The sequence below is a fragment of the Somniosus microcephalus genome, chromosome 19 (assembly GCF_052327205.1).
Source record: "Somniosus microcephalus isolate GS21.2 chromosome 19, FLI_Smic_1.0, whole genome shotgun sequence".
NCBI lineage: Eukaryota > Metazoa > Chordata > Chondrichthyes > Squaliformes > Somniosidae > Somniosus > Somniosus microcephalus.
In genome coordinates, this window is record NC_141005.1 from 33,427,603 (window position 1) to 33,454,463 (window position 26,861).

The 26,861-nt window shown below is 42.1% G+C and overlaps 1 protein-coding gene across 2 annotated transcripts in view; it reads left to right on the plus strand.

Moving 5' to 3' along the window:
* thoc5 (THO complex 5) overlaps positions 1-26,861 on the plus strand; it is a 45,260-nt gene that overhangs the window by 17,500 nt on the left and 899 nt on the right. For both annotated transcript variants that reach the window (XM_085961484.1, XM_085961485.1), the window contains 11 exons: positions 1,959-2,036; positions 3,155-3,198; positions 9,885-9,984; positions 10,643-10,751; positions 12,111-12,212; positions 13,972-14,068; positions 16,086-16,200; positions 19,347-19,450; positions 20,798-20,885; positions 22,444-22,559; positions 25,482-25,672. In XM_085961484.1, the coding sequence (XP_085817610.1) occupies positions 1,959-2,036; positions 3,155-3,198; positions 9,885-9,984; positions 10,643-10,751; positions 12,111-12,212; positions 13,972-14,068; positions 16,086-16,200; positions 19,347-19,450; positions 20,798-20,885; positions 22,444-22,559; positions 25,482-25,672 (1,144 nt within the window). The remainder of the gene's footprint in view (positions 1-1,958; positions 2,037-3,154; positions 3,199-9,884; positions 9,985-10,642; positions 10,752-12,110; positions 12,213-13,971; positions 14,069-16,085; positions 16,201-19,346; positions 19,451-20,797; positions 20,886-22,443; positions 22,560-25,481; positions 25,673-26,861) is intronic.

Consider the following 26,861-nt stretch of genomic DNA (forward strand, 5'->3'; position numbering starts at 1 on the left):
GGTGAGGTGACAGAAGCAATCCGTCACTGGTGAGAGAGGTTCTCTCAATGACGTGGCACTGGACATTGATTTGAAAACTTGTAAGCTAAAGAAATCTGTATATGTTTTAAAAATGCAGTACCCAACATTTTCTTTGCTCTGAAACTCACCATGTGCAACATTGGATCCTTCACACCACTTCTGCAGCTGTCATCATTCCACAAACATTACAGCAGACTTGCAACACGCCACACTTACCTGGCGTGGTGTCCGGATGTCAGGAAACCCGACCCAGAAGCAGGAAAATCCATAAACAGGCTAAAAACTACTGGCAAGTACCTGTTCATAGGCAGGTAATTGCCTTTAATCTGCTTCCCGCCGCTAGGTGTCGGCTCCATTCGCAAATCGGGGACCCGACACTTGGGGAAAATTTTGGAGGCGGGTTGACGGCAGGATCGGAACCCGCCGTCAATCAAACTGAATTTAACCTCTGACCCACCTCCAAACCCGCCCTCTAAGCGCCGGCAAAATCGCGGCCCAAGAATTTTCATCTTCATGGTAAATTGGGTTACTTCATAATGTCAGTAAAGAATTTGATAATGTTTTTGTTCTTTAAATGCTACAATCTTCTCTGATCAATAAATCATTACATCCCTAAGCAACAAGTGCAGATGCACTGCACACACTGTTTTTACATATTTTCTAGCATCCTAAAATTTATTAGTGTCATTTTTTTCTGTGTAATGTCCACACCCTTGATTGCAGTCATAATTAACTGCATATATTTAATTGGTAACCTTAGCAAAATAGTACACTCTTGGAGTAAGAAGTAACACTGATCACAATATAAAATTTGCTATGAATCATTTCAGTGTTAATTCATCAATTTTCTTTTGTTTTATAAGTTCTACTTCCATATAATTCAGGGAGCTAATTAACTTTTAACATCCATACAAGTACTGCTTTTTTTATTTCTGGTTCTTACACAATTTGGGGATTTTCAAACGTTTAGATAATATGGATGCTTAAAATTTGTGGATATACAGTAATTGACTGGCATATTCTAAAGTTTGCAGTGGGCTGGTGCCTCCTTCGTTGCACTGTACAGATTTTAATTAGCGAGGGACCTATTGAAGTAGTCTTTCTACTTGGGGTCTTATTCTGTACTGTGAAGGGAGAGTTGAAGTTTTCTGCTTGTACATACAGTGAGTTTAATCTGTTGTATAGGCCGTAAGCACTATTGTTCTAGGGAATGGAGCAATAAAGTTAAAACGTGTACTTAGAAACACTGACTTTGAGATATTGCCAACATAGCAATTCAGCCATTACCTGACCCAAGTCTGCCTAAGCAGTTTATTGCCATATTGTTTCATCAGTGTAAATTTTGAATCCTTTGCCTTCAGTAAGAGCATGTCACAGTATTACTGTATCACTGTGTGTAAATAAATGCTAATTGCTGCACTTGTGCTGTTTTCCTGCCCCGATTATAAAGTGCACTGACAGTTCTGATTATTATCAACCCCTGAGAGGTTGAAGAGGTAATAAGCTGGTGTTTTATCAGAACAAAAATGATCAATTTACATAAGTGTCATCCTATCAAATGTAATATGACTTACTGATATTGAAGATATCTTCGAACTACCAGCCAGATATTTGTAGAGAAACATATATGCCAAGACTGAAAATTTGATATCAGCACTTCTTGTGGAAGACAATTGGTGCAGTTTCCTGGTGCTTTGCTAGACTTAGGTTAAATTTTGGATGGAAATCTGACACAGTTACATAGAGTACTCCCTGTAAAATACTGTCACGGAAAATATGAGCCATATTTCTTTTCAACTATCTTGAACTATTGTACTATAAATCAAAGTGGCCATTACAAGAAAGTGGTAAAACTTGTTTAAATATCTTTATTTTGTAGTGTCGACCTTACCTGTGACTATATGGATCAAATTAATATTCTTTTTTTCTTTTGCCAGATAAGAATCTTACAGTAGCTATTGAAGGGGATGTGGAAGAAGCCAAGGCACTTGCTAGACCACCAGAGGATTCCCAAGGTAATCTTATAGTGGGTGGAAATTGGGGCAATTTGGAATTTTACTTGAAAATTAATTTTTGCTTTTAATTAGCGATCAGATACTTTTTTCCCCAATGGCTCAGCAAGTTTATCTGGTAATTAATGAAGCCATACAGCTTCGAAGGTCCCAGGTACAATCCCCAGTCTAATCTCATAGAATCATAGAAATTTACGGCACAGAAGGGGGCCATTCGGCCCATCTTGTCCATGCCAGCCGACAGAGTTATCCAGCCTAATCCCACTTTCCAGCACTTGGTCCGTAGCCTTGTAGGTTACGGCACTTCAGGTGCATATCCAAGTACTTTTTAAGTGTGATGAGGGTTTCTGCCTCTACCACCCTTACAGGCAGTGAGTTCCAGACCCCCACCACCCTTTGGGTGAAAAAAACTCTCCTCAAATCCCCTCTAAACTTCCTACCAATTACTTTAAATCTATGCCCCCTGGTTATTGACCTCTCTGCTAAGAGAAATAGGTGCTTCCTATCCAGTCTCTCTCGGCCCCTCAAAATTTTATACACCTCAATTAGGTCTCCCCTCAGCCTCCTCTATTCCAAAGAAAACAACCCCAGCCTATCCAGTCTTTCCTCATAGCTAAAATTCCCAAGCCCAGGCAACATCCTCGTAAATCTCCTCTGCACCCTCTCTAGTGCAATCACATCCTTCCTGTAATGTGACCAGAACTGCACGCAGTATTCTAGCTGCGGCCTAACTAGTGTTTTACACTGTTCAAAGCATAACTTCCCTGCTCTTATATTCTATGCCTCAGCTAATAAAGGCAAGTATCCCGTATGCCTTCTTAACCACCTTATCTACCTGTTCTGCTACCTTCAGGGATCTGTGGACATGCACTCCAAGGTCCCTCTGATACTCTGCACTTCTCCGTGTCCTACCATTTATTGTGTATTCCCTTGCCTTGTTAGCCCTCCCCAAATGCATTACCTCACACAGGTGCATTTGGCACAGATTAGAGAGGGGGGGGGGAAAAAGTCAGGCCAAGTCCTGCTCCATATCATTGTCCATTATTTCAGTTAATTAGGACTGTAAGATCAAGTCCGTTTTCTTTTTCCTTGGTTCTTAGTTTCTTTGCCTTTTTATGCAGATGATGAAAGTGACTCAGATGCAGAGGAAGAGCAGACAACAACTGTAAGTAACTCTCTAGCTGTTGAGTGGATGTTTGGCGGCATTGGTACATTCCTAAACAAAATCTAAAATTCTGCTCCATTGGCCAGCAATCACTAAACCAGACAATGCTGGAAACACAAAGCAAGTTGGTTAGAGAAAAGAGTGCAGTGTTTCAGGTGTAGGGTTGCAAAATTCTGAGGGCTAGAAATTCACTTTGGGCCCGCCAGCTGGCTTGCGCCCAAAAGTTACCGCTGCGCGCGGAGCCACGTGCGCCCGCCGGAAATTCAGTTTCAGCGCCCCAAGTCGAAGCCGGCCGCAATTCAAGGGTGTGGCCACCCCCGCTTGGGGCGCTGAAACTGAATTTCGGCGAGCTAGGTGCTGCAGCGCCACCCGCTGCGGTGCGGCAGGCTGCGGTACTGCAGGCCTTCCTCCTCTTAAGGGGGAGGTGCCTGCAACTCCGAGATCGCCGCTCGCTAGTGCCAGCAAATGAGCCCGGCACCACGGAGAAGTGCCGGGCTCCCGGAAAGCAGCCGGCAATGCCGCGGGGGGAGGGGGTGCGGGCAGGCGGCCGCCGAAAAAGCGGCCGGCCGCACCTCCGCCTTAACTCGCCCCAATAAGGCTGCAGGACGGCCCCGGTTGCTGAACGTTGTTTGCGGCCGCTGCGGAAGAGGCGGCCGCAACTAAATATGGGGGTCGGGCCGGTAGCGGGGCGGAACTGGGGCACTGCGCACACCAATGACGTCATCGGTGTCGGCGCAGCGCTACCGGCTACCGCCGCCATTAACGCAGCGCTGAATATCAGCGCAAGCTCCTCTAGTGGCGCAGAAGCCCTCTTTGGGCGGAAACTGGGCGCAAAGCCCACTGAATTTCTAGGCCTGGGAATTTTTAAAAGAGGAAACTTCCCATGGGAATTTTCGGGAATTTATGGGAATTTTGAGTTTTTTTGCACACTGATGGTTTTTGTCTCTGACCCTTATATTATCTTTGTCGTCAAAATAGACATACTGTTCCATACAAATAAAAACAGGCTTTCAAAACTTTATTTAGGTTATAATTTTGAACTTTATTGAACCCCCACAAAAAAGACCCATCTAAAATAAAATAAAAAGAGCGTCAGCTTATTTAGCCTGTAATTTGTCCTTATTTTGTCCCTTTGAGTCTTCTACTCGTGAGTCTTCTACTCCTCATTGCTCCTCCTGATTCTCTGGCTCTGACGTGTCTATTTCCTCCTCTGTGTCAGTGTCTAGCTGTGTGGTGGACACTTCTGTATCTGGCTCAATAAGTTGTAGGTTCGCCCGGATAGCCACCAGTTTCTCCACTCTCTTGTTAGTCAGCCTGTTGCGCACCTTTGTATGCGTATTCCCAAAAAATGACCAGTTTCGTTCAGAGGCCGCTGATGAAGGTGGGATTTGGAGTATCGCCAATGCAATAGGTGACAGGGCCTCAGATGCACAAAGTCCCTTCCACCAGGTATGTGCACTGATATGCTTGCATGATTCCCATATCCCATCCCCATTCCAAAGACCTTGCTTGGTAGAGAACTTTGCCAGACTTCCCAGAACTTTGCCCACATCCAGATTGAGATGGTGTGAGAGGGTAGAAATCACACTGTAAGCGCTGTTGATCTGTTCTCCAGAAAGTATTGGTCTCCCAAGATGCTTTGGGTCCAGCATGTATGCTGCAGCATGAATCGGATTGACACAAAATTCTTGACGCGTCTGTATGAATTGAACAATTGCCTTCTCCTCTGCTTTGAGCAGCAGGGATGTGGGTAGGGCAATGCTGATTTGTTCTTTTAAATCAGTAAAAAGCCTGAGAACATCTGACAAGACAGCGTCATCTCCTTCAATCTGAGCAATTGCAGATGCTACTGGTGAGAGTAGTTTAAGGCTGCTAACCACTCTCTCCCAAAACACATCATCCAGCAGTATTTTCTTGATGGTGGTTTCCATATCCCCAGACTGGGATATTGCCATTTCTTGCAGCGACTCCTTACTCTCCAGAAGGCTGTTGTACATTATGACAACACCACCCCATCTAGTGTTGTTGGGCAGCTTCAGTGTGGTGTTCTTGTTCTTTGTCATTTGCTTGGAGTTGTAGGCTGCTGCAACTACCTGTTTTCCCCTGACATACTTAACAACTTGCTTGGCTCTCTTGTACAGTGCTTCCATGGTTCTCAAACCCATGATGTCCTTGAGGAGCAGGTTAAGCCCATGAGCTGCGCACCCAATAGACGTAATATGAGGGTAGGCCTCCTCCACTTGAGCCCAAGCAGCCTTCATATTCGCAGCATTGTCAGTAACTACTGCAAAGACCTTTTGTGATCCAAGATCGTTGATGACCGCTTTCAGCTCATCAGCAATGTATGTGCCTGTGTGTCTGTTGTCCTTCGTGTCTGTGCTCTTGAAGAACACTGGGAGAGGAGTGGAGACGATGTAGTTTATGATGCCCTCCCCTCGTACATTTGACCACCCATCTGAGATAACTGCAACACAGTCTGCCATCGCTATCGGTTCTGAGCTTTCCTTGGACTCTGTTATACTCAGCCTCCAGCAAATAAGTAGACAAAGCATGTCTGGTGGGAGGACAGTATGCAGGGCGAATAACATTGAAAAATCTCTTCCAGTACACATTGGCTGTGAGCATGAGGGGTGAGCCTGTTGCATATACAGCTCGAGCAAGGCACTCATCTGCATTCTTCTGGCTATGGTTATCCATTGTATCAAAGAACCTTCCAAGTGGGCCAGGAGTTGCTGATGATAAGGAGCCTGATGCTGAATGAGAACCATCATCTTCTTGAATGGAAGCAGAGGAACTCTGGGCTGACTGCTGTGAGCTTTGAGTGAAGTTGTTGCATTTGGATAAATGCTGCTGCATCTTTGTGGCATTCTTTACATATGGCTTTCTACAGTGTTTGCACATGTACACAGTCTTTCCATCTTTAATGCCTGGGGTAAAATGCTTCCACACATCCGACGGTAAACGTGGCATTGTTCTATGCAGTGAAATAAAGGGCATTCATCTCTGTGTCGAACTGCGGTCGATCAGCACGATTGCAACAGGGTGAGTACATTTTTGCTGATGCTCCATGTGATGGAAGCATGACCTGTACACACACGACACTACATCACCAATAGTGTATTATTTTGTATATTTTAAATTGAAGGACAACAGAGTTCAACAAGTAACTGGTTTATTTGGTATAAAGTCTGATTTACTTACTGCATCATCACAACATCAGCAGAAAACAAAATGACTTCCCTCAGGACCCCTAACCTGGATCTTAAAAAAACTATAGCAGTCTTACAGATGCCTGCAGGCCAATCACAATTCGATATGCAAATATTACAAATAGAGGGAGCTAATCGCTCAGCCACTCATCCAACCAATCAGGACACATTTGTTCACAGTCACACACAAAACTTGTAATTATTAAAACAAGCCAAGTAAGAAGATAAACATATATTGATTAAGAAATTCCTTAATAATTAAGATTCCATCTCTGTTAGTAATTTTAAGAGAGGACCTGTGGGGAAAAAAAAGAAAGAAATACAAAAAAAACAATATTATGCTAGCATGTGCTTTTTTGGGCAAAATTCCCAAGCTAAACTTCCCGTGGAAAATTTCCGGAAATTTCCTGGAAATTTTCCACCCCTTTGCAACCCTATTCAGGTGGCACCCTTTATTCTTCATTAGGAAGTGGAGCTTTAAAAGTACAAATACCTTTTTTTGTTGTGTGAGCAAAATTACTCTGCTTGGATGCAGTGGATATATCCAAGTGTGTTTTGCCATACTTGCCACATGGTTCAGTACAAGTTATAATGAATATAATTGCTTCAATGCATGACTTATCATGAATTCTCAGTATATGCAATGATCATCAGTTAAGTTCTGTGTGAACTAAGCAAACCCAGTGCTTGTAAACCTAGTATATAAAAAGTGGAAAAGGGTTGAAGGAGATATTGGCTTGATCAAAGAGGTGGCTTTTAAGGACAGCCTTCAAGGTGGAGAGGTGGTGAGGTTTAGGGAGGGAATTCCAGAGGGTGAGGCTTAAGCGGCTGAAGGCATAGCCTCCATTGGTGAGACGGAGGAAAGAGGCCAAAGTCAGTGGAATGTGGAGATTGGGGGTGGGGGGGGGCAGGGGGAGGTGGTTGATGGTTATGGATTGGTAGGAGTGATGTGACAGATGACCATTTTAATTTGAGTTGTTGGGGGACCGGGAGCCAACATAGGTCAGCAAGGACCAGGGTGGTAGAAGAGTGGGACTTGGTACAGGATAGAATCTGGGCAGCAGAGTTTTTGATGAGCTGAAGGTTACAGGGGTTGGAGGATGGGAGGGCAGCCAGCAAAACCTTGGAATAGTCCAGTCTGAAAGTGACAAGACATGGATGAGGGTTTCAGCAGCAGATGGGCTGAGGTAGGGGCGAAAGGCAAACTATGTTACAGAGCTGGAAGTAGGTGGTCTTTGTGCTGGAAAGAATATACAGTCAGAAGGTCAGCACTGGGTCGAATAGGCCATATTGTTTTTGTTATCTATAACCAATCACAGTTCCCAGTTGGTTTTTAATTACTAAATATGCATCTATGCAATGCACAGTATATATAAAAAGCTTCTGGATCATAGGAGGAAAGGTCCATTAAGGAGAATTGTTGTTGAGATAGTTCTGTAAAAATCCAAAATTGTAACAGGAACACAGATTATTTTTATACACAGGGTTCCAACAGAAGACCGTTGCCACATGGGGATTTTTAAAAAAGTTATATTTTACACAGTGCTGAATTTTAATATACAAGATGGGGGAGTCAAAGTTTTTTTAAATTCTGTTTTATGTATTCATATATAATTTTATTTGGGATTGGAGGCTCTATGCTGATAGAGGGAAGGTTAAAGAGGGAATCTTGCCAATATTATTATCATTTATAATTGTCATCTTTTTCACTCTCCCCAACAAAATACTTTAGAAATGACATTATTTTATGCAAAACTGCTCATGAAGCAGTTCCCCTGTGTACTCTCTTTACCCAAGTGCATAGTATGAATGACCTTGAGAAACAAATTTCATTGCAGTTTTAATGTTTCGTGTCTTTTAAAATAGTTTTGTTCAGAATTTGCTAATTTCATCAATGAACAGTACTATCCAGGAGAATTGCTGAACCCCGCACTGAGGGAGCTGAGTTACCATACACTGTTAAAAATATATGATTGCTAAACCAGTCTAGGTTGACTGCCTCTGCTGATAACCAATGTTCCTTCTTAATTTTTTTTTAGGTGCAAGGTCCCTTTAAGTGGCTGTGCAGCCCATTCAAATTTTTGCACATGTGCAGTTTCTCCAATTTAAAAGCCAGTGAGCGACCTGCGTGGGACCTGCAGACTGCCACGTAGCTTAGCGGGATCATTGCTGATAACTCGGCTCCCTCAGACAATCACACTTGGCAGCTCCACCAAGCATGTTGTTCTCATGCCATCATCAGTATTCATTGGGCTGGATTTTGCTACGGGGGCGGGTTGGAGGTGGGAAACCCACATTCGGGCTTGTTGTCCCGCCTCCATGGAGATGTGGCCAACCCACTGGATTTTCCTCTGATTGACCTTGTTGAGCCCGCCCTGTGGGCTCAGCAGGCCAATTAAGGGCCACCCGGCAACAGGTGACGTCAGAGATTGACATTTCATCTGTCAAAAGCTTTTGGCAGATGAAATATCAGTGTTTAACAACTGTTTGAAGCTGTCAAGCACTGAAAAACTGCTAATTCAGCCTCAGTCCTTTCTCAGGATAACTTTAAAATCATTTTGCTGCAGAAACCAAGAAGCTGATTTTTTTTTTAAATCGGAGCTTCTGTTGTTCTTGCAGCTGACTCCCGACACCGGAATGCAGGACTCCTGTAAAGGTAAGTAAAAGTAAGTTAAACTTATTTAAACACTTTAAACACTTACCTTTGCACTCCTGCACCCCTCACTCACCTGAACACTGGGCATCTCGACCCCTCCAAGACCTCAGACCCATGTCCCGCCTCGAAAACTTTCGCGGTTTGGAGCTGTCGGGAAGCCCACAAACCAGCAATAAAAATCGCGAATAGGCAAAAAACTACCTGTTAACAGGCAGTTTAATTGCCTTTAATCCCTTCCCGCCTCTGGGAGTCGGGTTCCAGCACTTGTCGGCAACCCGACTCCTATGAAATTGACATGGAGGCGGGATGGGGTCGGGACCCCCGGATCTCCGATTTTTATCGCCCGCACGCCTCCAACCCGACTCCAGGGGCTTAGGAAAATCCAGCCCATTGTATCTAAGCAAAATATTCCAAAAGTCATTTTAAAATTAATGCATTTCTTTGTGACTGATTTGTAAAAGAATGAGATGTCAAGATTGTCTTCTAAGCTAAACAATTTGCGTACTGAAACATACTTCTAAAGTGATCGCTGAAAAAATTATTCAGTGCTTATAAATGTGCTGCCTAATTATTTTAGGACGGTGTTGTGAAAAACATCCTCATGAAGGGAAAGGGTAAATGTTCTTTGTGGTATAACCAAGAATAAGTACTGGGAGAAGGTATTAAAATATGATTGGCACCTTTTCTTGTGTCTAGTTATAAGTTTTACTGTAGTGTTATGACACTTTGCTTAAGTCTTGAGTCGCAATTGCAGCTAGTATTAATATTTTAAAAATCAAATGGCAGTGTGAATCGTTGGCTAAACTATTGATGTTTTCCAGAAACGTCGCCGCCCAACTCTTGGCCTGCAGCTGGATGATAAACGCAGAGAAATGTTAAAACGGCACCCTCTGTCTGTTACTTTAGACCTGAAGTACAAAGGTTAGAACTGACCATCCCTTCATTGTCAAAAATAATATTACTGACAACAAGGCCTGCGCACTCACTTTATATTATCTAAAGTCACAGAAACCAGTTGTGCAAATAACAAAGGCAAAATAGGTTATGTAAAATCAAAACTGCTCTTTTGTCTTTAATGTGCTATCTTGATAGTGTGCTACTATCTTCAATCCGAAGTTTGTGTGTGCTTATTGCAAAGAGTTGGACTACATCAAAGCTTTATGTACTGGATAAAGGCTGTGCTCAAAATTTAAAAAGAATACTTGTAGCGTCAGCTAATATCTTTTTAAAACATTTGGATTCCTCTGGTATGTTGAAATGGGCACAATATATAACACATCAAAGATATTTCAAAAAAGATTTGTAGGTTTTGCATTCGTTGTGCAAACTGTAATTCTTTGTAGATTAGCATCTTAATGTGTGCCTAATTATTGCCTAATGCTGGAATTTAAATCTTCAGTGAAACATCTAGTATTACTAAACAGTTGTAAATATTGGATGCTTTCGGATGGTAACCCTACTTGTGTTCCTAAATATTTTTCTAAGCATTCCTGCTTTCCCCAAGTGTGTGCTGAAATACACATTGATCAGATTTATAGTTTGTTTTTAATCTTCAGTTATCTCCTTCCTGTTTTGGCAGATGGCAGTGTCCTTCACCTCTACTTCCACTATTTGATGAACCTCAATATAATGACTGTCAAGACTAAAGTGACCACAGCTACAGAAATGTCCATAGCTATCAGTGCAGGGTAAGGGCTAAGGCGAGAGAAACCTAAATATTGTACCCGCGTTGACATAATTGGATTTGGTTACAGCATTGGCTTGCAAAACTATCCAGAGCCGAGAGAGGAATTCCAGCTCCCAGTGACTACTTCTCATCAATGAGCCAAGCATGACTGGTCTATAATTAGCAATACCTTGGAATGCTACAGACCTATCTGCCTTAAACATCAGGGGCTAGAGTTTCCACTTTGGGCACAGTCGGGAAATTGCACCCAAAATGAGCTGGAAATTGTGCTGGTTAGGTTACAGCTCAAGTTTCCAATAAAAATCATTTGCATAATCACAAACGTAAAATCGTCCATGAACCAGCACAGTCGAGCAGTGTAATAGAATGTAATCATTTTTTTTTTCTCTCCATTCATTGATGTATTTAAGATGATAACTTGGTCCAGTTTTATTAATACAGCTGGAAATGGGTTTATCACAAAAAATAAGCATTTTTCATAAGAGTGCTTAGTCCTTCACCTGTGAGTAACCTGATCTACAATCACTGAAAATTACTTTTTTTTAAAACTATACTGAACCATTTACTACTTTCATTGGTGTACACTAGTCAGTTTCTTAGTAAATTAAATATTTTTTGATATGAAAAAACTTTAAAAACATGTCCACTAGTGCCTGTGCACAAAAAGATAAATAAATTAGTGCAATTTGAAGTGCCTTCCCTAACCAGCGGAGTCTCGCAATTTCGACCTGGGGTAGTGGCCAGTTTTGTGGTGGGGCCTGACCCGGGTGAATTGAATCTTAAACCAGCATAAAAGATCACGGAAAACACAAACATGAGTGGTTTTGGGTGTAACTCACGTTTAAAATTCTCCGATCTTTTGCGCTGGTTCGGCCGATTTCCCCCAGATTACGCTGATATTACTGGCGTAAAGGAGTAGAGACTCTACCCCCAGATTACTGAGTCTGTCACAGAGGATCAACTCGGCTCCAATCTCCTGTGTCAGGCATGTTATCTTGGTACTAACTCAACTTGAAAGAGAGCCCACTTACCACCCCCTTGAGGACAACAGTCACTGATTGATCATTAGACAAGTATAGGTTTAAGCATTTACGAGACCGGAAGCAGGAACTCGTGGCAAGCAGCATGGTGACCAACACAATTCATAAAATGTGAGGGCACTGCAATCATCCTTCTGATTTAATTTTAAGAGGCTTTCACGATGCATAGGAATATCTGGCTTGCCTTGGATCTATGCCCTAATTGTAAAGAAACTGATTTTATAGAAAGATTTTGATTACTGTTCATGTTTTATATGCAATATATTAGTGATAGTTTCACACTCTTCCATGTATTTTTTAAAAATCTTTTACAAATGCAGAGATCTATTGTCTCCAGCCTCGTTACTGAGTTGTCTGTATCCTGGAGACCATGGCAAGAAGACTCCAAATCCTGCTAATCAGTATCAGTTTGATAAAGTTGGGTAAGTGCTTTCTTTCATTACCTTTCATAATCATAATCAACTTTATTGTCATTGTTAGTGCACAAGTGCAGTACAACGAAATGTAGGCTTGCGGCTCCCGAGAGTGTACATTTAGATTAAGACATTTAAACATTCAACATTGTAATACATTAACATAAACATAACTATAATAAAGTGCATTGGCAGATGTGCAGGCTTTAGAGTTTATTTGTGGAGTTCAGTAGGATGACAGCCCTGGGAAAGAAGCTGTTCCTAAATCTGGTCGTTCGGGTGCGAATGCATCTGTAGCGTCTCCCAGATGGCAGGAGGGCGAACAGACTGTGGCTGGGGTGGGTAGGGTCTTTGATGATGGTCCGTGACCTCCGTAAACAGCGTTTCTGGTATATGTGCTCTATGGTCGGTAGCCGGGTGCCGGTAATGCGTTGGGCAGTTTTGACTACCCGCTGCAGGGCTTTCCGGTCATAGTAGCTACAGCTGCCGTACCATACTGTGATACAGTTCGTCAGGATGCTCTCTATTGTGCAGCGGTAAAAGTTAGAGAGGATCAGGGGTGACAGGTTACATCCCTTCAGCCTCCTTAGGAAATATAGGCGCTGCTGGGCCTTCTTCACCAGAGAGGAGGTATTGAGGGACCAGGAGAGGTCTTCCGCGATGTGGACTCTACCATAAGCTACAGTATGTCAATTAAAACAGCATCTCAGTATCACAAATTTGTTGGAGACATGTAATACTCATTGAAGTAGGGTGTTTTTCTGAATTACTATGCTTGGTGACTGTATTTGTGATGCTGTGGCAGGATTCATTCATTGCTTTTTCTAGGTGGATGAGCAAAAATAGGCTGAATGGCCTTCCCCATCTGTCTATCTTGTGAACTGTTCAGCTGGCAGAGGTAGTCATTCATTCCATCAGTTTGGATTAAAGTCAGATGCCAGAGATGAAACAACAGTATGTTAAACCTTTGCCTCTAGTTCTCAAAATCTGCTTTTTCCACAAAGCAAATCTGACCCTAAGAACAGAAATTAGAGTGCAAATATTCTGATATAAAGGGCTGGATTTTACCAGCCCTTTGGAGGCAGGACTGCTGGGAAAGTGTGCTGCGGGTTTCCCGACATCAGGGAACCCCACCAGGGTAAGTGAGGCGTGCTGTGGGTCTGTTGTTATGTTGGTGTATAGATGACAGCTGCAGAAGCGGTGTGAAGGATGCAGTGGGACACTGGTGAGTATCAAAGGTAAGGAAATGTTGGGAAAGTCATTTTTAATGTGTTTTAAATTTTTCTGCAGGTGACAAACTTTGAAGTGTTTGTGTGGCCTCACCTCAGTGGGAGAAGTGACAGATCGCTTCTGTACCCTCACCTGCAGCTGCCATCTGTTTCATCCTAAGGAGAGAGTCACTGGAGAGCCTGGGAGCAAGGGCTCACCTGTGTACAGTGATTGTCGGTGTTTGACAGCACCTCAATGCTGTCAAACACTGTCAAATCATCTGTCAAACAAGTGTGGTGCATATGCCTTTAAGAAAACCAGCAGATGAAGCGTCATCAACTGATGTCATCTGATACCGGCTTTCCCTTAGTTGGCCGGCAAGCCTGCAGGGCGGGCTTAACGAGGCCAATCAGGACAAAATAGCATTTGTGCGTCGGATGTTGCTGGGGGCGGGACTAGAACCCGGAAGGCAGCAGTCCCGCCCCCAACGCGTCTCAGTGAGTAAAATTCAGCCCCATGTCTCTATATATTGATCTTAAAACTGTTTTATTTTCCCTAGAATTTTAACCTTCAGTGACTACATTGGGGAGCTGGGACACCCCTATGTTTGGGTTCAAAAGCTTGGAGGACTGCATTTTCCAAAGGATCAGCCACAGGTGAGGCTTTGGAATTTAGAGAGGTACTCATTAAAATGTTGGTGGCGTTAAGTGAGCAACATTCCAAAATTTGACTTGGGGTAAGTAGAAACACACTGTAGTATACGTGGTAGGGAATTTCTTTGGTGTAGAAGTGGAGACATTATTGTGAAGAGATTTTTTTTCCTATGGATTCACTATTAGGACTAACAACCTACGTTCTATCAGTGACCATAGTTTGCCTATCTGCCAATGAGCAATTTTCTATTAAAACTACTTTAGTGATGGCCAATAAGGCATTGTACCAGCTCCATTAGATAATAAGTAAAAATGGGTCATCATCTCTGCTATCAGCTACAATGGATCTTGGCTTTTGACTTTATTTTACCGTTTGATATGGGACATTAATTATAGCGAATTCTACAACACAAGGAGCAAAATGCACAGCTGTTAATTGAGGGAGGGCTGTACTATTGTTCGTGATCAAGAGTTATTTGTCAACATAAAGTATGCACAAGCAGGTATTCTCAGGATGAGATGTATGATTGAAACTTCGTAGTAAAGCATGACCACTCTTGTGAAATTTTCTACGTATAGTAAAAATTTCCATTTCTTATCCAGCGAATGATTTTGTTGTAGTAATTCATTTATATATAGTGCCTTTCTTATTTATTGTTCCCTGGGATGCGGTAATTGGTTGGTTGCTAGGAAACAGTAAAGATAAAGGGAATGTACTCTGACTGGAGGGACATGGCAAGTAGTGTGCCCCAGGGATCTGTACTGAGATCTCAGCTTTTTTCACCATATATCTATGACTTGCATGAAGGAATAGGGAGTTGTATATTCATGTTTGCAGATAACCTACATTAGGAGGCACAGTAAGTTGTGTAGATAGGAGCAGGAAGTTGCAAAGGGACATAAACAGATTAAGTAAGTGTGCAAAGCTACGGCAGTTAAAATTAAATGTGAGGAAGTGTGAGGTTTGGATCTGAGAAAGACAAACCATAATATTTTCATAATGGGGAGAGATTAGGAACTATGGAGAAGCAAAGGGATTTGGGTGTCTATGTACACAAATCACTAAAAGCTGGTACCTGAAGCACAGGTACAAAAAGTAATCAAAAAAGCTAATGGCATGGTGACCTTTATCTCGAGGGGGCTGGAATACAAAGAGGAGAAAGTTATGCTTCAGTTGTACAACGCCTTGGTCAGAGTCCCCATCTGGAGTACTGCGTTCAGTTTTGGGCATCACACCTCAGGAAGGATTAATTGGCCTTGGAGAGGGTACAAATTAGGCTTAAAAGGTTAAATTATGAAGACAAGTTGCATAAACGTGAATTGCATTTCCTTGAATTTAGAAGGTTGAAGAGTGATCCAGTTGAGGTGTTTAGAATGATGAAGGGATTCGATAGGATACATACAGAGAAACTATTTCCTCTGGTGAGGAATCCAGAACAATGGGGCACAGTATCACAGCTGGGCCATTTAGGAGTGAAATCAGGAAGTACTTTGTCACACAAGGGTAGTGGAAATCTGGAACACTCTTCCCCAAAAGGCTGTGGATGCTGGATCAATTGAAATTTTCAAGACTGAGGTGGATAGATTTTTGGTGAGTAAGGGCATCAAGGCATATGGTGCAAAGGTGAGTAAATGGAGTTGAGATACAACTGTGATCTGAGTAAATGGCGGAAAAGGCTAGAGAGGCTGAATGGCCTACTCCTGTTCCTGTGTTTCTATATTTGCCACTGACCGACAGTATTTATTGCCCATTCCTAGTTGTCCTGAGGACATTAACAGAGACTGGTCACGTGTAGGGCAGACTGGTTAGGGATAGCAAGTTTCCTTCACTTAAGGACATTAGTGAACAGTTGTGTTTTTATGGCAATCTGGTAGTTTTCTAAATAACTATTGTTAAGTAGGCTATTATAAATCTGGGGAATGTTGGAAATTATTCTGCAAAAATATGTTTTTGGAATATATTGCAAGATTATTCTGCGTTGAGCTTTGGTTTATTTTTTTATTTCTACCCTTCTGACAGAAATTTGTGAGGGCTGACAATTCTTTGAGTGCCAGTCACATGGAAACTACAATAAAACTGCTGCGTGTGAGGTTGCAGTCCCGACTGGCTCTGCAGAAGCAGTTTGCTTCACTTGGTGAGTATCAGTTTATGATTTCCTTTTCCAAGCTTCTAGGAATCATGAGCTAAAATGAGGTCTTTGTACTAGGTAGAGTGGTGTCTCAGCAGAGGCTGGGGAAAGTAGTGATTATGTAGTTTTCTACCTTTTCATTTTTGTGAGGTAGAAATTTCTCCTTTTTTTTCCCCCCCAAGTTTTCTGACTGCACATGTCCTGCACTCTAACTGAGAGGGTGTCCTGCTCACAGACTTCTGGCAGTGCCACTCTGGGACAACCTGTAAGAGACATGTGAACCCCAGGGCATTGTTTTCTCCATTGTTCCTTGGTTGGTTGGTTGTCTTTTGAGTTGTATTATTCTGTTACTTCTGTTTAGCACTTCACCGTGGTAGCATGGCTGAGACCAGAAACTCAGCAGTGTGAAGGGGCCAAACCTGGGTCCCTGCTACTGCGGCACGATTCATTGGTGTTCCAGTGCATTGCACTACTGGATCATGGCCACAGTTGTCTACCCTTATCTATTGATGTGTCTGCGCAAGTAGCAGTGGACTTAGCTGAATAATCAGCCACGCGATCCACCAATTGACAATGACCATACTTAACTCTATGCTGGTGAACACCAGTGGTAATCAGTACAATGAAGACCATTTGATGTGCTTGTCTATTTTAGTCCCCAACATGGAAGTAAGATGAAGGGTACCTCCATGGCACCCTCTGGAGGCATGTTTTATGCACAGCTCTCTTCTGACGGGCAGGATTCCTGGTAACGCTGGTGTAGTGCCAATATGGAGATATAAATTTCAACAGAATCCAGTTTCAAACCGTTCTGGTGGAAACAGAATCCCAGCAAAGGCGAATGCTTGAAGCATTTTTTATGCTGTAGCTTAGATGTCACCAAAGCACTTCCTCAGTCACACTACTTTGCCTGGCTCTAATTCAGACTCTGTGTCCCAGAGAATATAATAAAAAGAAGAATTATAACTGCTGAACATATCCATATGATGTATATATTTAAAATAAAACAGAAAATCCTGGGAAGTGAAAATATAGGTTAACGTTTGCTTGTTCTGCCCCATTACTTAGAATTACTTAGAAATTACAGCACAAAAATCGGCTGTTTGGCGCAACCAGTCAGTGTTGGTGTTCACCCACCACGCAATAGTCCTAATCCCATGTGGCCATGCAATAGTTGCAGTCAAGCAAACAGCTCTGGACCTCCGCTAGTGCCTCCCTGAACTAGCTTCAAGAAGGTGCATGCACAACAGCAGCAAAGCAACTGTTTTCCCCTGGGATATTTCTGTTGTATGACTTAGAAGTACAGGAAACTTTGTGCTATCCGGGACCGAGCTGTTGCCGTTCCCTCAAAACTGCCGGACACTCCAGCGCTAATGTTGAAAGATACGGAAGCTTCTGAGCTCCGTATCTGTCAACAAACCCTGTAGCTTCTAAACAGTCCAAGCGTCTCTGTAGCTTAGCAACAGCTTCAGCAGACCTTGCAGAGCTTGACTGTTGAGGAAAAAAGCAACGAGAAAAAAAACCTAACGAAAACAGCACCTGATTTTTGCCGGTGGCTCGAGCATTCCGGACAGTTAGCCTCCGGATAACACAAAGTTTCCTGTAATTGAACTAAGGAGTATGATATTTGTAAAAAAAAATGAATGCTTTCAATTTCAGCTAAAACTGAGCTTCTGCATGCTTAGAATGCCTAGTAAATGAGATTGAAATAATTTTATCTAGCTGGGAAATATGATGGTGTTGCCAATTAGCTGAATGAATAGTCGTGGGAGTCACAATACCATCAATGCTTAGTGTCTGAATTTTTGTGTTTATTACAGGGAGTCAAGGAGATTCCAATTACCTGCATAGCCAAGTGGAATTGTCTGGGTAGTAATTGTATTTTTGATTTCCTGATAAACTGGGAATCTTGTTAACTAATCTGGGTGGGTGTGGTATAAAGGTTAATGGCGCATGGTTGCTCATGCGACTCTTACGCCTCCCATGTCCACTGAGAACTTTTGTCATGAACTATTTTTGATGGAAAAACTAAATGCAGTACAGTGAAAAGCGTCTGGAACTGATTGTAGAATCATTTGCTACAGTTCTAAATTGACTGGCTCCTAGCTGTAGAAGATGATAGAAGAGATTTGAAAACCCTTTGTGCCCATACTTCAGGTTGTGTGTTTTGAATGTTAAGATTAATATAAATCTGAAATGCATTGATACTGTTTCCTACTAAAATCCAAATATCCAAAAGTCAACTATGTTGATGCTTATTGAGGATTTTGAGAAAATCTGAAAGCCTTGTTTATATGTTTCAGTGCTTAGCTGGTTTTATTTTATTTCATAAATTTATTGGGATTCAGAGGCAAGATTTTCCTATTTTGGATATTCAAGTGTCAGCTGTGGCTCGCCTTGGAGTCAGAAGGTTGTGGGCTCAAGTCCCACTCCAGGGACTTGAGCACATAAAAAAAAATCTAGACTGGCACTTAGTGCAGTGCTGAGGGAGTGCTGCACTGTAGGAGGTGCCGTCTTTTGGATAAGACGTTAAACCAAGGCCCGCGGCACTATTTGGAAGAAGAGCAGGGGAGTTATCCCTGGCGTCCTGGCCAATATTTATCCCTCAATCAACATAACAAAAACAGATTATCTGGTCATTATCATATTGCTGTTGGTGGGAGCTTGCTATGTGCAAATTGGCTGCTGCATTTCCCACATTACAACTGACTACACTCCAAAAGTACTTCATTGGCTGTAAAGCGCTTTGAGACATCCCGTGGTCGTGAAAGGCGCTATATCACAGAATCACCACAGTGCAGATAGAGGCCATTTCGGCCCATCGAGCCTGCACCGACACATATCCCATCCGATCCCCGTAACCCCTACACCAACACATATCCCACCCTATCCCCGTAACCCCACGTATTTAATCCCCCTAACACTAAGGGTCAATTTATCATAGCCAATCAACCTAACCCGCACATCTTTGGACTGTGGGAGGAAACCAGAGCACCCGGAGGAAACCCACGCAAACACGGGGAGAATGTGCAAACTCCACAGACAGTCACCCGAGGCCGAATTCGAACCCGGGTCTCTGGCGCTGTGAGGCAACAGTGCTAACCACTATGCCACCGTGCTGCCCTATATAAATACAAGTTTTTCTTTTACAGAACACAGTATTGTGCCAATATCCAGTGAATGTCAGCATCTTTTCCCAGTGAAGATCATATCTAGATTGATCAAATGGAGTGCCGTTTCATATGAAGACTATGTGGTATGTGTGCGTTTTTTATCTACATTATTTCTTCCTCTTAATAGCCTTAGTCTTTCATGGCCGCACTTACTGCTTTAGCTATGAGGGTGAGTGTTCTTGGCTGTAGACGTAACTAATTAGTATCGCCACTGAGTGCAATGCTCTTTCCTCAGAGTTACTGGGTCCTCAGTTGCAATATTCCTACTTCAGTATGACCTATCGTATTGACTTTCATGCTTTTTTCGAAGGTTGGCAACTGAGTATCTCCTAACAGTTGCCCTAAGTGTGGCATGGGCAGAGATGTAGGAGCAAAAAATATTTTTCATGTGAAGGCAGGGTCTAAAGGCCAAGGGAGAAATTAGCCTGACATAACAGGGACACAAAAAATGGTTTATACTGTAGTTTTCAAAGCATTATTTTTAACTTGTATTCAATCTATTGTTTCACATTTATGTTGTGAGTGCTTCTACACAATTAATATACCATGCTGAGACCCTTACATCGTGAAATAGCCAGAAATCTCAAAATGTGACCCAAGGACTGAATCGTTATGCCATGTAGTGCGCTGTGTATTATTCTGCTGCTCAACGAGAGCTGTGTTCAACCTGGCCTGTGCCTTTAAAAAAAAGCAAAGTTCGGCACATGCCAAATTAAATTAGAGGTTAATTGTAAGCAAGGGTATTAAAGGTTACGGAACCAAAACAGGTAGATGGAGTTAAGATACAGATCAGCCATGATTTAATTGAATGGCAGAACAGGCTCAAGGTGCTGAATGGCCTACTCCTCTTCCTATGTTCCTACATTTCCCAGCTAAATTAGGGGCTAATTACTGTTACTAAGGGAAGATTGGATCAGAGAAAAAAATCAAAAAAGAAAACCTAGAAAGAGCGAAACAGAAGAGGACACTGGGAGAATCTGAAAGGACAGGCAAAAAGAGAGAGAAAACTCTCTTAAATTAAATATAAGATAGTCACTAATAAATCCAGTAAGGAATTCAGGAGAAACTTCTTTACTCAGAGAGTGGTTTAAATGTGGAACTCGCTACCACATGGAGTAGTTGAGGCAAATTGCCCAGATGCATTTAAGGGAAAGCTAGATAAGCACATGAGGGAGAAAGGAATAGGAGGTTATGCTGATAGGGCGCGATGAGGTAAGATGGGAGGAGGTTCATGTGGAGCATAAACCCCGGCTCAGACCAGTTGGGCCAAATGGCCTGTTTCTGTGTTGTAATTTCTATTCAATTCTTTTATTGTTACTGTTCAGACAATTTAAGAAGTCAAGCTGTATGTAAGTATTGTATATGATCTTACTGAATCCGTTCTTTTGAGGTTCGAAGCTGAAGAATTAATCTCTTGATTTCTCTCTTAGGCTCTGCCTTTTACCAAGCATGTCATAGAAGCAGACATGGCTCAAGAGACTGATCTCTTCTTTTCAGCTTTGATAGAACGAGGAACAGGTAGGAGCCAAGTTCCTATAAGACTGGCTGCAGCTGAGCTTTATAAGCCTTTATCATGGTCACATAACCTTTAAACTTTTGACCAAATGCACAATGAGCATTTTTGCAGTACAGTTTTACATAATGAAGTCATGATTTGAATAATCTGATATAGTTTGCAATATCAGTTCATTCCCAATAATTCTGCTTTGGAATTCCGAAATAATCTGTTTGGAGGGTAGTCGTAGTGACCAATGTTCCCAACTAAGATGTGGAGCCGCGCATCAATCACGAGGTCCCGCGCAGGCCGCTCGCCAGCTACTGCCCCTGGAAGAGATGCTATTCGTGCGCAGCCACGCAGCAAATTTAAAGGGACCATGCATAAAAAAAATTAGAGGGAACATTGGCAGTGACCATGTCACTTTGCAATAACCTCACAGTTGCCTCGCAGCTTTCAGTGAAACTTCAGCCCTACATTGAACTGTACAGCTACAATTAATTGAGACCATAATGCATGCTATAAAATATAGCTGCTGTAGTGAAGTTAGAACCTTAGTTTAATATGGGATCCAAAGTAATTTGTAAATAAGTTTGTTTTTTTTCCCCTAAATCTGGGTCAAAAAATCAGGTGAAATGCAAGCAAATATGTGCTTTTTTTGGCTCAAAAATAAATCGGAGAGCTTTAGGTTTAATCAAACAAACAATTTTGGAGGGAATGAAATGCTTAGTAATAAATACAGCTGTCTTTACAAAGTATGATGCTAACAGGAGCTAACGTGCATCCTTAGTGACTCCTCCTTACTCTAAATAATTTATAATTTAATCTGTTTCACTCTTGCTCTACAGAATTTATCTTGCCCGAAAGCAGGACTTTATTTAGTGAACCATCAGAAACTTATTTTGTTCAGAAGTCATTCCTACAAAGAGCGATTGACACATTACAGATATTTTGATTGTGTGAGATCAAATATATTGTACGCTTAGCATTGCCAAATTTTTGTACGTCCTATCGTTAATTAATTGTAAATAAATATGCTGCTCTAGTCTAGATAAACTATAGCCTGTGTTAAATATCTACCAACTCGAAAAATATTTGGTAGCATGCAGCAAAAATACTGCTAATCAAAATTGCTGCAGATCGAGTACTTATTACTGCTTAGGTTACTCACTAATGTTCTCTATAAGCTGCACAGCCGCGCAGCGCTCCAGGGGTTCCAGCGCAGACAGTGACCGGCTTTTAAATTGAAAAAAAACATGCACGCGCAGACTTTTAAAGGGGCCGCGTGGCCCCCAAAAAATTACGGGGAACATTGTTACTCAGCTTTGTTAGGACCAGAATATCAGAAAGTTACAGCTTCTGGTTCATAAGGGACAAGGGCCAATACAAGAACCACTATTAAAATATTGAGAGAGAAAACGGTTCTATTAAAAACCTCAAATTGTAGCAGACTATAAATGGAGCACTGGCACTATAAAATGCTAGAGTAATGGATTGCAAGTTACAGTGGAGAGTGAGGTTGTCTTTGATGAAAACAACTTCTGTGTTTGCTTAATTTAAATGTTCATTATTTACACTTAGCAAAGCTCCATGTGGCTATAGTGTTGAATCCTGGTTATTCTACCATCCCCCCTGTCTTCAGCATCTGTTTAAATTGGAAGGGAGAGAAATCAAGCCGCAATGATGATAATCTAAAGGTAAGGTGTTAAACGGCTAACTGTTATTTTATGATAGAATGTTAGGAAGCGGACTGTCACTGTCTTAACAGCATACACTATATGGAGTTCACGTTTTCAGTATAATGTTCCTCTGACACCTGAATACTGTACCATACAAAAATCTGGATGCATATTCTCTTTATTTTTGCTGTTTTTTCCCAATGTTCATGAAATTAATTAAGGAAAGCCAGCACAGATTTGTTAAAGGTAAATAGTGTTTAACCAACTTGATCGAGCTTTTTGATGAGGTAACAGGGTTGATGAGGGCAATGCGGTTGACGTGGTGTACATGGATTTCCAAAAGGCGTTCGACAAAGTGCCACATAATAGGCTTGCCAGCAAAGTTAAAGGCCATGGAATAAAAGGGACAGTGGCAGCATGGATCCGAAATTGGCTAAGTGACAGGAAACAGAGAATAGTGGTGAACGGTTGTTTTTCAGACTGGAGGAACGTATACAGTGGTGTTCCCCAGGGGTCGGTTCTAGGACCACTACTTTTCTTGGTATATATTAATGACTTGAATGTGGGTGTACAGGGCAGAATTTCAAAATTTGCAGATGACACAAAACTTGGAAGTACTGTATAGTGAACAGTAAGGAAGATAGTGGTAGACTTCAGGAAGACATAGACAGGCTGGTGGCATGGGCGGACACATGGCAGATTACATTTAACGCAGAAAAGTGCAAATTGATACATTTTGGTGGAAAGAATGAGGAGAGGAAATATAAACTAAAGGGCACAATCCTAAAGGGGGTGCATGAACAGAGAGACCTTGGGGTATATGTGCACAAATGGTTGAAGGTGGCAGGGCAGGTTGAGAAAGCAGTTTAAAACAGCTTATGGAATCGTGGGCTTCATGAATAGAGCTATAGAGTACAAAAGCGTGGAAATTGTGATGAACCTGTATAAAACACTGGTTCGGACCCAACTGGAGTATTGTGCCCAATTCTGGGCACCACACTTTAGGAAGGATGTGAAGGCCTTAGAGAGGGTACAGAAAAGATTTACAAGAATGATTCCAGGGCTGAGGGACTTTAGTTATGTGGATAGACTGGAGAAGTTGGGGTTGTTCTCCTTGGAGCAGAGAAGATTGAGAGGCTCAAAATCATGAGGGGTCTGGACAGAGTAGATAGAGAGAAACTGTTCCCATTGGCAGAAGGGTCGAGAACCAGAGGACACAGATTTACGGTGATTGGCAGAAGAGCCAAAGGCGACATGAGGAAAAACTTTTTTACTCAGCAAGTGGTTATGATCTGGAATGCACTGCCTGAATGGGTGGTGGAGGCTGACTCAATCACGGCTTTCAAAAGGGAGTTGGATAAGTACCTGCAGGGAAAACAATTGCAAGGCTACAGGGAAAGGGCAGGGGAGTGGGACTAGCTGAAGTGCTCTTGCAGAGAGCCCGCACAGGCTCGACGAGCTGAATGGCCTTCTTCGGTGCTGTAACCATTCTATGATTCTATCTTATATTGATGGCCTCTAGTTATGCTCTTCCCCACAAGTGGAAACACTCTCCCTGTATCTACTCGATCAAAACCTTTCATAATTTTAAAGACCTCTATTAGGTCACCCCTCAGCTTTCTTTTTCCAAGAGAAAAGAGACCCAGCCTGTTCATCCTTTCCTGATATGTATACCCTCGCATTTCTGGTATCATCCTTGTAAATCTTCTCTGCACCCTCTCCAGTGCCTCTATATCCTTTTTATAATATGGCGACCAGAACTGTATGCAATTTGTTCCTGTTATTACAAAACAGCATATCCTCCAACTTCCTGTGAGCAGCACATGGGGAAATCTGATATTTCCTTCTATTTATCCTTCTTGCAGCTTTCAAAGCATACTCCTTTCTGTTCAATAATGCAATTTTTTTTAAAAGAGGCATAGAACTACGCAGTTAAATTTTGGTACAGAAACGTTACTGCAGCTCTGTGGATTTGCAGACAGGACAGTTTCCTGGAACTAAAATGCAGCATCATTATTAAAATTTGTGGCAACTGCATGTTTCTGAAAGCATGCTCTGCTGTTGATGAATGGCTAGGGGAAAAAAACGAATTTACTTCTTCACTGTTGCCAAAAGCAAATGTCAAATAGCAGATAGATCCATACTCAAGCATTTTTTATTTTAGAGGCCCATATCTTAATTATGAGCCTGGCATGGCCATCTTTTTAGCCATTGTCGCAATGATGGCCATCTTTTTAATCACATTTTTGAAGTCTTTTTTTTAAGTTCTTCCAAAATTTTTATATATTTTGTTTAGTCATTATGATTTAGATTTCCTGATAGTTGCAGTCAAATATGCTGCAATTGTTAATTTGTTGTACACAAACAACATCACATGTTGGCAGGGGTGAGGTTGTTGCTGAGAGCTTGAGATTAAGCACGGAAGGAGAAGAGGTGATTCATGCCAGCAGCTGATAGTGGGAATGAGCAGATGATCCATGTCTACAGCCCAGGTGTATTTCCACATGTGTTTCTGTGGGATGGGGGAAGCGGGGAAGGATTGCACCACAGTTGAGGTGTGCATTTTCTTAGTGAGCCATTAATACAGTGCAGCAGATGCAGTAGGCACGGGCGGGGGTGATGATGAGGCCAGTCACAGTAGTAAAAACAGGAAGTAATGCAAATACATAGTAGATCTGTCAACGTCTGAAGAGAAAAAATATCATTTTTGGGTGTAGACCCTTCATCAGAACTAGGAACTGGCTTTTGTAAGATGACCATTTCTAAGATAATTTACTGAACGGGTTGAATTAAAGCAAGTGTGCCTTGCCCAGTGTGAAATGTTTATACATGTATTAGTGATCACTATCACAATTACAATATGATTACATCTAAAATTTGTGGAGGGGTGTGTCTGATTGTATTCGCTTTGACCATTTCTGTGTGGATTGTTTCTTTCAGGCTATAGAAGGTGAAATTAATGTATGTTTCAAGGAGTTGCTGGGTCCCAAACCAGGCCATCAGCTGCTGACAAATCAGATCCAGCGTTTGTGCATGTGTCTGGATGTGTATCTGGAAACAGAGACTCATGATAACAGTGTGGAGGGGCCTAAGGAATTCCCACGAGAGAAGATGTGTCTGCGCCTTGTTAGGTATTTTTTTTAAAATATATTATGTAAAAGAATATCCTGCGTCAGATATTCGGCTAGCACAGCAGTTTCGGACCTGTTTTTAAAAAAAAAAAAAAAAAAAAATCCATACCAATTTTCTCCCCTCCTCTTGTACAGACATCGACTCCTACTTGGAGCACGATATGACAAGTGCTTATCAGCCGCTGGTACCAGACCCAAATGGCCAATATGTGTGAGCCCAAATCATGATTGTCGACAGTCCATTTAACCACTGGGCCCATCACAGCCAAGTTTAATCTTGTCCTCACCTGCACCCACACACACACACTTCCAGCATGGTCACTGGATGACAATCAGGAGCAGGAAACTTAGCTGATTTTTGCCTCCTTAACCCAGAGTTGTTGAGGGTAGTTCTAGCCTCCCGACTGCTACCCCAGCTGAGATTAATTCACTCAGCACAGACTGAGGATTGATTCTGGACCCTTCCTAGTCTGTATGGCTCATCGCATCACTCTGTAAACTCGCTAAGCATGGATTAATTGTGGTACAAGAACAAGTCAGTATTGCAGTAGCTTGCAAAGCAATATTCAAATAATAATCACATCAGAATTTTTCATTGTATTTTGCACATTTTTGTTGCATTTAGTGTCGATTACTATTTTTGTGTGTTTTGCAGTAGTATATTTGTTTCCCTTGTGTGTCATAGCTTGTGATAGTTAATGTGCTGCATTGTATTTATACAAAATGTGCAGTACCAAATCTGAGCGATATCAAGCCTTCAGGAAAAGCTAAACTGTTTACTCATTGGGTAAATGCATCATGTGTGGTACTAAACTATACAGACTTGAAGAACCTAGATTTGATTTCCAATCAAGTTTTGCTAATCTCTGCTGGGGAAGCAATTAAGTCTCAATTGCCCTCCCTCCCCCCCCCCCCCCCCCCCCCCCCCCAGGGCTAGGGAGGGGAACTTATGTTTCCATTCCTCATCAGTAACCATTGACCTCTGCTGCAACGTACACTGGGACAGGCTTTGCTGTGATGTTCTCCACAATTGAATAATCTGCTGGCATGTGTTGTCTAAGATCACATAAGAAAGAATGTGGCCACTTGAATGAGGTAGCAGAGGACTGTTGCAGCCCATGGACCTAAAGGGGAAAATTGGAGGGGAGTTGGGGGCGAATGCCTTTAGGAATGCCAAAAGCAATTAATC